General features: G+C 45.6%; 1 protein-coding gene across 1 annotated transcript in view; it reads right to left on the reverse strand.

The window, feature by feature from the left end:
• Positions 1-12,030, reverse strand: part of gldc (glycine dehydrogenase (decarboxylating)) — a 147,758-nt gene that overhangs the window by 55,533 nt on the left and 80,195 nt on the right. Inside the window, exons 11-15 of the mRNA XM_078214099.1 lie at positions 8,527-8,607; positions 7,756-7,853; positions 6,253-6,337; positions 6,110-6,151; positions 4,357-4,499 (exon numbers count right to left, since the gene is read on the reverse strand). Of these exons, the coding sequence (XP_078070225.1) occupies positions 4,357-4,499; positions 6,110-6,151; positions 6,253-6,337; positions 7,756-7,853; positions 8,527-8,607 (449 nt within the window). The remainder of the gene's footprint in view (positions 1-4,356; positions 4,500-6,109; positions 6,152-6,252; positions 6,338-7,755; positions 7,854-8,526; positions 8,608-12,030) is intronic.

Genomic DNA, 12,030 nt, shown 5'->3' on the forward strand with positions numbered 1-12,030 from the left:
ATAATGGCCATCTAAAGTGCGGTTTAGTGGAGAGATTGGAATCATTTTATTACATACACAGGACAAGAACAGCCTTCAGCACATTTAGCAATTCAGTGAGAGTCAGGCGCGAGTATAATCTCTCCTGTAACAAAACAGATGACTGCTGATCGCTGTCTAGGATTGTACCAGCTAATGATTAACCTAGTGATGTGATATTGAGTTTTAATTGCAAATTAAACTATACTGAGTCAGCACCTACGAAGGAGAAAATTAAATACCAAATGCACACCAGTTTGAATTTCTGATTCTGGTAATGACCTTCCGGTGGTCTAAAGCAGCTTTTCCTGGACTTCTTTAGGGGCCACTAAGATTGAGATAATCTGATCAGCCCACACCCTCTCCCTCCCCACCGTTCCCCTTGCCCATCACATCAAAGCTGCTTTTTAACATTCCTCATTGCTCTAGTTCTCTGAACTTGCATCTTTCCCAAGTTTCTCTCCTATTTCGCCTCTTTGGGAAGGCCATGGCCTCGTGGCATTATCGCAGACTAATAATCCAGAAACTCAAGCTAATGTTCTGGGGACCCGGGTTTGAATCCCGCCACGGCAGATGCTGGAATTTGAATTCAATACAAAATATCTGGAACTGAGAATCTACTGATTGCCATGGAACTATTGTCGATTGTTGGAAAAATCCATCTGGTTCACTAATGTCCTTCAGGGAAGGAAATCTGCCATCCTTATCTGGTTTGGTCGACATGTGACTCCAAAGCCACAGCAATATGGTTCACTCTCAACTGCCCTCTGGACAAGGGCAACTAGGGATGGGCAATAAATGCTGGCCAGCCAGTGACGCCCACGTCCCACAAATGAATAATGATAAAAGACGCACCATCTGAGCTCACCTTGTCCAGAGACCCACCTCCTGCTTCCTCAATGTTATTCGCACTAAGCGGCTGACGACCCAACTTCCCTTCCTGACTCCCATTTCAGATGATATTGTTAATGGTTCTCCCTCTTCAGATGGTGCCCCTCTCTCCTTCAATCCTCTCCCGAAAAGTGGACCCACTGAGCAATGGCAAACCACCGACTCATTTCCAGCACCCTTTCCTCTCCAAGGTCCTTGGGTATCCTTTCACCTGCCAAAGTTGTGCACGTCTTTTGTTGGAACTCAAAGACCTAAATTTCTGCCGAAAGGCGGATGAGCCCAGAAATCAGAAGTCCCGTGCCCTGAATGGGACGCTTCGCATTTTGTGGAGATTAGCTGAGAACTGGGCTGGGGTTCACTGGAGGCAAATGGATGTTAACGTCATCAGCCGTCCCCACTGGGACTTTGGTAGGTCAGGAGTGTGAAAGCCGTGGTGAGCGGATTAGACCAGGTCAGAGTAGGTCTGAACTTGGTGGATCTGTTTGGATAACCGGGGTACCCTTTTGGAGAGGTAAGATTTCCTTTTGGCCCTAGTCTCGGGACTCCTTTGGAGGAGGTTAGGTGCCCATTGGGGTGGGTCAAGTCATCTTTGGAATCTTTAAAAGTAGGCAGAAATGTGTGTAAAAAGTGCATAAACTCTTATTGTCAAGCTCACTGGGACGATCAACAGACCTGTCAAATCACCTGTCAAACATGTCAGAGGTACCTGTCAAAGGGAGCTATCAGAACTGTCATGAGGCACTGTCAAAAACAACTGCCAAAAGAAGCTCGCTTTTGAGGCATTTAAAAGACCTGCCCTTTAAATTTTGGAATTAAAGTAATTGTCTGGAATTTTGAAATAATTGCTTGCTATGGGTACAGGGGTATGGTGGTGGCATGGTTAGGACATGGCAATGGGCATGAGCAGAGGGTGGGGGGCGAGGGGGATGCAGTGAGGGATGAGAGCTGGGGGTATTTCTTTTTGTTTTATTGTTTATTTTTTCAATCTTTCTCACAGCACTAGAGCTCAGAGACAGGCCTTCCAGCCAACCTGCCTCCACACCTGGCAGCGTCCGTACTCATTCCGGGGGCAACGGGTTAAAGCTCTAATCCACCTCGCACCTCCCAACGTCTGGGCCTCTTTTTCCCAGGTCGGGTTCACAGAGCTGGGAAATGTCCCGACTCTGCACACCTGAGCCAGGACCAAAGATCCAGGCCTATGACTAAATCTCTCCAATTTGGCTGCTGCCCAATCACAGTAACAGAACAAAATGTTATCCAAGTCCCAAAGGACACCCTAGTGACTTTGACAAAGGCAAACTCTCCCTTCTCATCCTGTTGACCAATCAGCCCATATGACCACATCTTAGAATCTTAGAAACCCTACAGCACAGAAAGAGGCCATTCGGCACCGACCACAATCCCACCCAGACCCTACCCCCATATCCCTACATATTTACCCACGAATCCCTCTAACCTACACATCCCAGGACACTAAGAGCAATTTTAGCATGGCCAATCAACCTAACCCGCACATCTTTGGACTGTGGGAGGAAACCGGAACACCTGGAGGAAACCCACGCAGATACGAGGAGAACGTGCAAACTCCACACAGACAGTGACCCAAGCCGGGAATCGAACCCAGGTCCCTGGAGCTGTGAAGCAGCAGTGCTAACCACTGTGCTACCGTGCATCTTAACATCATCCTCATTTATTCAACAATGATCTTCTGAATCACTTTGTGAGGTTTTAATGTTCAGGGTGCTATATGAATGCAAGTGGTTTATGTTCCCATGAGGCTCATGTTGTATTTATTGTCGTTAGAAATTAGTGAGCCCAAGCAAAACATAAGAACATAAGAACATAAGAAATAGGAGCAGGAGTAGGCCATCTAGCCCCTCGAGCCTGCCCCGCCATTCAATAAGATCATGGCTGATCTGACGTGGATCAGTACCACTTACCCGCCTGATCCCCATAACCCTTAATTCCCTTACCGATCAGGAATCCATCCATCCGCGCTTTAAACATATTCAGCGAGGTAGCCTCCACCACCTCAGTGGGCAGAGAATTCCAGAGATTCACCACCCTCTGGGAGAAGAAGTTCCTCCTCAACTCTGTCTTAAACCGACCCCCCTTTATTTTTATTTTTAAAAGTAAGCTAGCAATCGACAAACTGCCTTTCAGAGACCAAAGATCCAAGCATTTAAAGGGTTTTGATTTTCATTCCATTTTGCTTTTCTTTTGCAATCAACAAATCTGATTCACCAAGCTGTTATTGGAACAATTGGGCAGAATTGAATCTGACTCGTGAGCATGGGTGGGAGTGGGGGGCGGGGGGGCAGATAATTGATAAGGAAGCCAGGGGATAGAATGACCATCAACTACACGACTATGTGTAATTGAGTTAGGGGCTGGGAATATCAGGGATGTTCTACCTGCCCAGAGGCCGATAAGCAGCCACTAAAGGATCCCATCCCAGTGGGTAAATGCTGGCATGGAAGAGACGGGGATACAGGGAGGAGGGGAGTTTACCCTCCCTGCCCAGCAGCCTGTGGTCCACGGAGGACCCTGCTGGACAGCAAGAACCCCTTCACAGAAACACAAGCCCTGCTCTCACAAATGACTCCCTACTTCCCGCGTTTCCAGGAGTTAACTGACTGGCTCCAGCGAGCCCAACCCCACTCTCCTGGGGTTCTGGCGCCAGCTGCACACAGAATCCATAGAATCCCTACAGTGCAGAAGGAGGCCATTCGGCCCATCAAGCCTGCACCGACAACAATCCCATTCAGGTCCTATCCCTGTAATCCCACATATTTACCCTGCTCATCCCCCTGACACTAAGGGACAATTTACGTTGGCCAATCCACCTAACCTGCACATCTTCGGACTGTGGGAGGAAACCGGATCACCCGGAGGAAACCCACGCAGACAGTGAGAGAAGGTGCAAACTCCACGCAGATAGTCACCCAAGGCTGGAATTGAACCCGGGTCCCTGGCGCTGTGAGGCAGCAGTGCTAACCACTGTGCCACCGTGCCGCCCCTTGCTGCTCCTGGCCAGTTGCAGTCCCAGCAGCAGCCACCACTCTGCCAGCCATCTGATTAACTTGCAGCTCTTTGGAAGTTCGGATCACTGCCCTCCCAGGGACAGGAGCCCAGTTAATTGTCCAACTGCCCAGAAGTAGGTTGGGTTCCTGGAAACGACCAAGGAAGGGTCATCCCAGCTTTTCTGCCATCTGTTGAGAGCCGCTGACAGCTTTTAGCTCAGCCCATCATTTCAACCCAGTAATCAGAGTATTATAAAATATGGTGCTGCAGAGAAATCCCTGATAAGCAAGGTGACTGGAATCCCTCAGAATAGCAGTTGTTGCATTAGAGGGATTACATTAATTATATGACTTATTTACTGGGGCAACAGCAAACAACTGGCATCTTAACAGAAGGTAGAGTATTGAAAACTTGACAGCCTACCTATTTGGCTGGAAAGAGATTTTGTCATATCCGGTTATTTCACACAAATCCCGTTCCAGTTCATAGAATAACTGCTGGTATCCTTGAGCCTGATCCAAAGGTACGAAAGGATGGACATTCCCAAATTCCAGCCAAGTGATGGGCTGCAAACCAAGGGTTGGGAGCAGGGAAAAACACAACTTTCATTCTCAAATCTATCAGAAAACCAGACCGTAAGCATGTCAGAACGACTTTCAAAACACATACGAGTGACTTGCACACGGGATTGTACTGCACAGTGACCTACTTCATTCAGTGGCTGCATTGCATCCTAATGAGAATACAGATTAAGATCTCCACCTTCAGTAAGGGGTTTTGTATTTTTTGGCGTTGAGTTTTATGTGCCTTTGTACAGATTCATCCAAGAAAGGCTTGGGTTGGGGTGCAGCTCTGGCTCCAGTGTTTAGGAACTATTGTTCGATTTTGACATTTTTACCATGGGTGTACAATGGACGTTCCCCAGGGACTGTGAGAGGCAACCAGTAAAGATCACAGTTACAGACACCTGATCGTTTCATTACCTGCGCCTATATGGCCCCTCAGTGGCCTAGATATCCACTGTGCAGATATGCTGAAGCAGGATTGAATAAAACTTTCACTTTACTTCAAGATTTTCTTCTATCGACTCAGAGTTAGTGGTAAACAAGGAGAACACCTTATCCATCACCTTGTACATATGAAGTTTATGATGGGTGGCCAGTGTCTGTAACCTCAGAGAATCATAGAGTCCCTGCGATGCAGGAGAAGGCCATTTGGCCCATCGAGTTTGCACGGACTCACTGATGGAGCATCTTACCCAGGCCCTATCCCTATGACCCCACGTATTTACCCCACTAACCTAAATATCTTAGGACATCAAGAGGCAATTTGGCACAGCCAATTCACCTAACCTGCACATCTTTAAACTGTGGGAGGAAACCGGAACACCCGGAGGGAAGCCATGCAGTCACGGGGAGAACATGCCAACTCCACACACACAATCAGCCAATGCTGGAATTGAACCCAGGTCCCTGGCAATGTGAGGCAGCTATGCTAGCCACTGTGCCGCCCTTTGAACACGTTCAAACAAGAATACTTTAAAGCTCTCCCTTTAAGGATTGCCTGCTAGGGGCAAGAAGACCTGTGGGCCCAAAGTAAACCAATCTTGCCGTTGGGGCTTAAAACAGGTTTTGTGCAAAACTTGTTTGAGGTCCAGCTGCTGCAATCCGATTTTCTGATCATTACCAACACAGCAGGGGGCACAGTTCCAGCAATTAACGAGTGTGCCCAACATCTTGGAAGCTGAGGTGGCCATTTAGCACCTGTGCAGCCAGCTTGTTGGCGCACTACTGCCTCACAGCACCAGGGACCCGGGTTCAATTCCGGTTTCTTAGCGTCAGGGAGACGAGCAGGGTAAACGCGTGGGGTTAAGGGGATAGGGTCTGGGTGGGATTGTTGTTGGTGCAGGCTTGATGGGCTGAATGGCTTCTTTCTGCACTGTAGGGATTCTATGATTCTGGAGTCATGGCTGCAAGCACAAGCCTTTGCACCAAGGGCACACTTGTGAATGCTTACTATTGTGAAAGGAGATCTGAGCCAGCTAGTGTTTCCCGCCTGAATGGGGAGAACTAGAATAACACTGATTAAACAAGAAGTCCATGTTGTGTTCAACTTCAGGAAATACAGATAGTCGACTTTGCAGCGGGAATGATAAAGAGGAATACGGCACACTTACAGTAAGTTCCGAGGAGCTGTTCAGCTTCATTGTGCAAGAGCCCTGGTTCAAATAGAGGAAACAAAATGTGTAATGTGCACCCTCCAAAGTCCGCGGTTACATATTGAGGCAGAAAAAAAGCTTGAAAATAACAAGTCACCCACCAGCGGAATCATGCTGTGAACTAGAGATATATCTTTATTTTCTAATTTCTTCATGTACCGGACAATATTTGTTTCTGAGTGATAACTGAAATATACAAGTTAATAAATAAACATGCAATTATGTAATAATAATAATCAAATTAAAAAATAATAAAATTATTCATTGAACATCAAGCTTGCCACATAACATTGAAAAATACAGTTTGTTTAAGGCAGGATAATACATTCTGGCTATTGTTGCAAAGCATTACACCAAAAAAAAGACAAGTATCAAGTGAATCATCTTAATGTCAGGCCGTTATCATAATTTATGTAAGTTTATCCATAAGGGCAGGGGAAAATGCAGCTAAACAATATTAAATTTTTATGGCAGTGGCATATGTTTTAGCACATTGATGTCCCAAATAAAGTTAACACGGAGAGGCTTCTGTATGGAAAGACAAGAATCACAGAATCACTACAGTGCAGAAGGAGGCCATTCGGCCCATCGAGCCTGCCCCGACAACAATCCCACCCAGGCCCTATCCCTGCAACCCCCACGTATTTACCCTGCTAATGCCCCTGTCACTAAGGGACAATTGAACATGTCCAATCAACCTAATCCACACATATTTGAACTGTGGGAGGAAACCGGAGCACCCGGAGGAAATCCACGCAGACAAGGGGAGAACATGCAAATTCCACACGGATAGTCACCCGAGGCCAGAATTGAACCCGGGTCCGGCGCTGTGAGGCAGAAGTGCTAACTAGAAGAGAAACTAGGAATATTCTCCTTAAAGTGGAAAAGGTGAAAGGGAGAATTGATAGAGGTATTCAAAATTATCAAGGATTTTGATGGATTGGATTGGGAGAAACTATTCTGACTGGTGAGTAACCAGAGGGGAAAGATTTAACAACTCGCAAAGTCCAGAATGGAAGTAGTGGAAGCAGATTCAATAGAAACTTTCAACGGGATTTAGATACATACTCGGAAAGCAAAAAATGACAGAGCTCTGAGGAAGAGCAGGGCGGGGGCCTAATTGGTTTGCTCATTCAAAGAGTTAGCACAAGGATGATAGGCTGAATGGCCTCGTCACTATGCTGTATACTCTATAAATCAGTTCAACAATAAATAAAATCCCATGACTTTTCAATGGGAACCTGAACATATTTTGGAAGGTGAATTAAAAAATTTGCAGATGATTTGGGAGATCTAATGGGGAATATAAGTAAAAGCTGTTAACATCTCAATATCTTCTACTCCAAAAACCTACACCAGGCTTAAAATGATTAGATATTCCTCTGACTTGGATAAAACGCTGATGGTCGAGATAAACAAATTTTGTAAGTGCAGAGACTGGTCACTGAGAGAGAATCACAATCACTTTCCCAAGGAAGAAACTGATACATGTCCGAACTGTGAGTTGTGGACCCACTTAGTGTAGCTCATTTAACCTTATCCGTACACAATGGCTTTACTTCAATGGATTAGGCTGCAATCTTGGCACAGGACTTCTTACTAACCTGTTGAAGACCGGATGTGAAAGGAATTTGCTTGTCCTCTTAAACTGTGTGGCCAAGATACCCTTTGGTTCATCTCCCATGCTCTCAGCTATCAACTCCTTTAAAAAAAACACATTTAATACAGTAACTTGTAGACTGCACCAAATGATTAAGAAGAAAATAACTTATAAGGTCTGTAGTCAAGTGTATTTTGATGCTATATAAATGCAAGGTCTCCCTTTTACCTTATAATTCAAACTTGCCCCATTATCTCCTCCACCACGAGAAAGCCTCCCATCCATTGACTCCGTCTACACTTCCCGCTGCCTCCGAAAAGCAGCCAGCATAACCAAGGCCCCCACGCACTCCGCACATACTCTCTTCCACCTTCTTCCATCGGGAAGTCTGAGATCACGTACCAACTGATTCAAGAACAGCTTCTTCCCTGCTGCCCTCAGACTTTTGAATGGACCTACCTTATATTAAATTGATGTTTCTCTACACCCTAGCTATGACTGTAACACTACATTCTGCACTCTCTCCTTTCTTTCTCTGCTATGTACTCTATGTTTTGCCTGTATAGCGCGCAAGAAACAATACTTTTCACTGTATCCCAATACATATGACAATAATAAATCAAATCAAATCAAAGAGACATCAACAAGACATCTGTTCTTGTTATTTCTCCAAGAAGGGAGTAAGTCGAAGGACTGCAAGTATAACTTACCTGTAAAATTCGCAATACATTTGCATCATAGAAATAGCTAACATGTTGCATCAAAAAATACTTACAGCGGATGATTCACAGCCAAAAACCCAGAGGAGGTCATCTAAGTCTCTCTCAGTCACTGTCTCGTCCAGGGACACCCCCAGCTATCAAGTGGAAGAAAATGTCAAATGTTAAATCCAACATTTCAAAGTGTACTCCTTCATTGGTACAACATCTACTGCACCAAGAACAGCAAAACTTAAGCTGCCATTCTGCTGCAATGCAAAGCATGCGGGGCTGACATTAGAAAGGAAAGCATGAAAGCAAAGGGGGAGCATGAAAAAATATCAGCAAGGAAAATCAAGGAGTACGCAAAGGTGTGCAGGTTTGGTGTCCTTATCTGAGCAAGGTTGTCCTTGCTATCGGGGAGAACAGTGAAGGCTGATTCCTGGGATGGCAGATCTGTCGTATGAGGAGAGGCTAGGTCGGTTAGGACTAAATTAATTGGAGTTTAGATGAGCGAGAGGGGATCGCATAGAAACTTATAAAATTCCAACAGGATTAGACAGGGTAGATTCAGAATGTTCCCGATGGTGGGGGAGTCCAGAACTAGGGGGGGTCATAGTTTGAGGATAAGGGGTAAACCTTTTAAGACTGAGGTGGAGGAGAAATTTCTTCACCTAGAGAGTGGTGAATGTGTGGGATTCGCTATCACAGGAAGTGGTTGAGACCAAAATATTGCGTGATTTCAAGGAGAAATTAGATAAAGCTCCTGAGGCTAAAAGGATCTAGGGGTAGGGGGTATGATGATCAGCCATGATCAAAATGAATGGTAGGGGCAGGCTTGAAGGGCTGAATGGCCTACTCTTGCCTCTAGTTTCTATAAATACATAAAAAACTAAGGAAAGAGTAGGGTCGATTAGAGGCTACAGGGATAATCTGTGTATGAAGATGGACGACATAAGTACATGCTGTCTGTCTTCACAAAAGGGGGATGATGCCGACAATGTAGTTAAGGAGGAAAAGTGTGAAATATTGACTGGGTTGAATTTAGTGGTTCTATATAAGGAAGGGTAAACCTGTAGTTAGATTCATGTTAGACAGACGGGGTCACTGGCGTGACTGGAAAATCTGGAGAGAATCAGGAAAAGTGATTCTCTTCGGAGAGATTGCGTTTCCCTATATTCCCCACCCCCCAGCGGCAATGTCACGATGTTCACACCTATAGAAGGCGGGAACCTCATTAATGATTAGGAACATCCCTCACCCCCCCCCCAACTCCAACTGATCTCCCCTCACTAAATATTCATACCACCCCGACGTGACAACGCCAAACGAGAGACAGTTGACAAGATCACTCAGTGACACAGAGATGAGGCTAGCCCATGGGGGAGGACGTGGCCGGTCACTGCCCTGGCACAGGTTGGCAGTGCCAACTTGGGCTTGGGGGCAGTGGCGAGGCAGGCCCTAGTGAGATCCCCATGGAAGGGGTGGGGGCAGAAAGTAGTCTTTATGGGGGGGAATGGGAACGCTGATGATAATCATGGAAGGGGGGGTGGGTCGATGAGGATGTTGGTGATGATCGTGGGGCAGGGCAGGGGGGAAAGAGAGAGCCCTTGATGCCTGCATGGTAGGAAGTGGGGGGAGGGGGGGCGTGGGTTCACGTTAACTTTCTGTTTTTAAGAAGGACGCCCCAATCTCAGTGGAGTCGGTCGTGCCAGCTTGATGAAGCCCTGCCCCACCAGAGTGATGGCATAAACCACTCATTTCTTTTAGATTAAGAGGCTCAAAATCTAAAGAGAAAACTAGTCAGTGGAACTGGAGAGCTTCACACAGATTTCTGTCTGAGCTTGGTACTTTAGAGAAATTTTGGTAAGATCCCCTACCTATGTTTCTATGGTGCTTGGAGAGGTTCATAGCGTGAAAGCTAAATAAGAACTTGGAGAAGGAAAGCGACGTTGATTAGCAACCTGGGGCATCTTTAGGGTAGGAAAGCTTTTTGTGATTGTCTTTAACTCAATTCATAGCAATTGTTGACAGGAAGCTAGAGGGTGAGTTGCTCTCAGCTTTGCTAGAAGAAAAGTCATACAATGGAGTAATGATTAAGAAAGCCAGAAATCTAAAGGACTGTCAGTTATGAAAACTAGAGAAATGAAGAGAAGTTTCCAGGAGTTAAGAGAACAGAGGAAACTGGAACTAGAACTGTTCAGTTTTTTTGTTGTTGTTAAAAGCTAATTGGAAATGATGTGACTCTGTTACTCCACGTTTTTTGAAAAAAGGTTAAAGTTTAACCTATCTTTTAACCGAGACTTCAATTCTGGGATGGTCTGTACAGTAGGAACATTGACTGGAATCCTCACAATGTTCACACATCCATAAAGATAGCAAGTCAGAGAGGTAAGGTGGGTTAAGAAAGCATACCTAATTCTTTCTTTTATTCGCCGAGGCACAGAATATATGAGCATGAAGGTTATGCTTGACCTGTGCAAAGCCATTAAATGCAGTTACGCAACTGGAGTATTGTGTACAGTTCTGGTGGCCACATTACAGGAAGGAAGTGAATATACTAGAGAGGATATGGAAGGGATTTATAACACTTACATTATATGTGGCCAGGACGAGAGATAAGGAAAGAATGGAGTGGATGGTGTGGTTTTCTTTGAAGGCTGAGAGGAGATTTAACTGAGGTGTTTAAAAGTATGAGGGGCCCGGATAGAGTGGATAGGAAGAACTGACTCACATCAGCAGAGAGCTAAATATACAAAGGCATAGATTTAAGAAATTGATAAAAGGGTTAGACGGGGAAGTTGATGAGAAAGTTTTTAACCCTGATAGTATTTAGTGAATGGCAAGACACTGGGAAGCTCAGAGGAACAGAGGGATCTTGGGAGTAATTATTCACAGATCCCCGAAGTCGGCAGAGCACATGAATAGGATAGTTCAGAAGCCATATGGGACACTTGCTTTCATCAGTTGCGCAATAGAATATCAGAGCAAGGAGTGTTGGAGTTGTACAGAGTGTTGCTTGGGCCATTACTGGAGTACTGTGTGCAGTTCCGGTCACCTCACTATAGGAAGGATGTGATAGCACTCGAGGGGGTACAGAGGAGCTTCACCAGGATGTTGCCTGGGATGAAGCATTTGAACTATAAGGAGAGACTGGATAGGTTTGGATTGTTTTCTTTAGAGCAGAGAAGGCTAAGGGCGGACATGATTGAGGTGTATAAGATTCTGAGGGGTACGGACAGGGTGAGTAGGGAGCAGGGTGAGTAGGTTCCCCTTGGGTAAGGGGTCAAACACGAGGGGGCACAGTTTTAGGGTAGGGAGCAGAAGATTCAGGCCGGTATTTTATGACCTCGCTTGGGCGAGGCTCGTAAAATCCCACCCGAGGCCAATGGAGAATTCCGTTCTGCAAGTCTTGGAATTCAGGCCGCAGAGGGGATTTGAGAAAAAACTTTTTCACTCAGAGAATTGTGGGAATCTGGAATGTGCTGCCTGGGAAGGTAGTGGAGGCCAGAAGCCTTACAGCGTTTAAGAAATATTTGGATGAGCACTTGAAATATCATAACATTCAAGGATATGAGACA

The sequence above is a fragment of the Mustelus asterias genome, chromosome 6, assembly GCF_964213995.1.
Source record: "Mustelus asterias chromosome 6, sMusAst1.hap1.1, whole genome shotgun sequence".
Classification (NCBI taxonomy): Eukaryota; Metazoa; Chordata; class Chondrichthyes; order Carcharhiniformes; family Triakidae; genus Mustelus; species Mustelus asterias.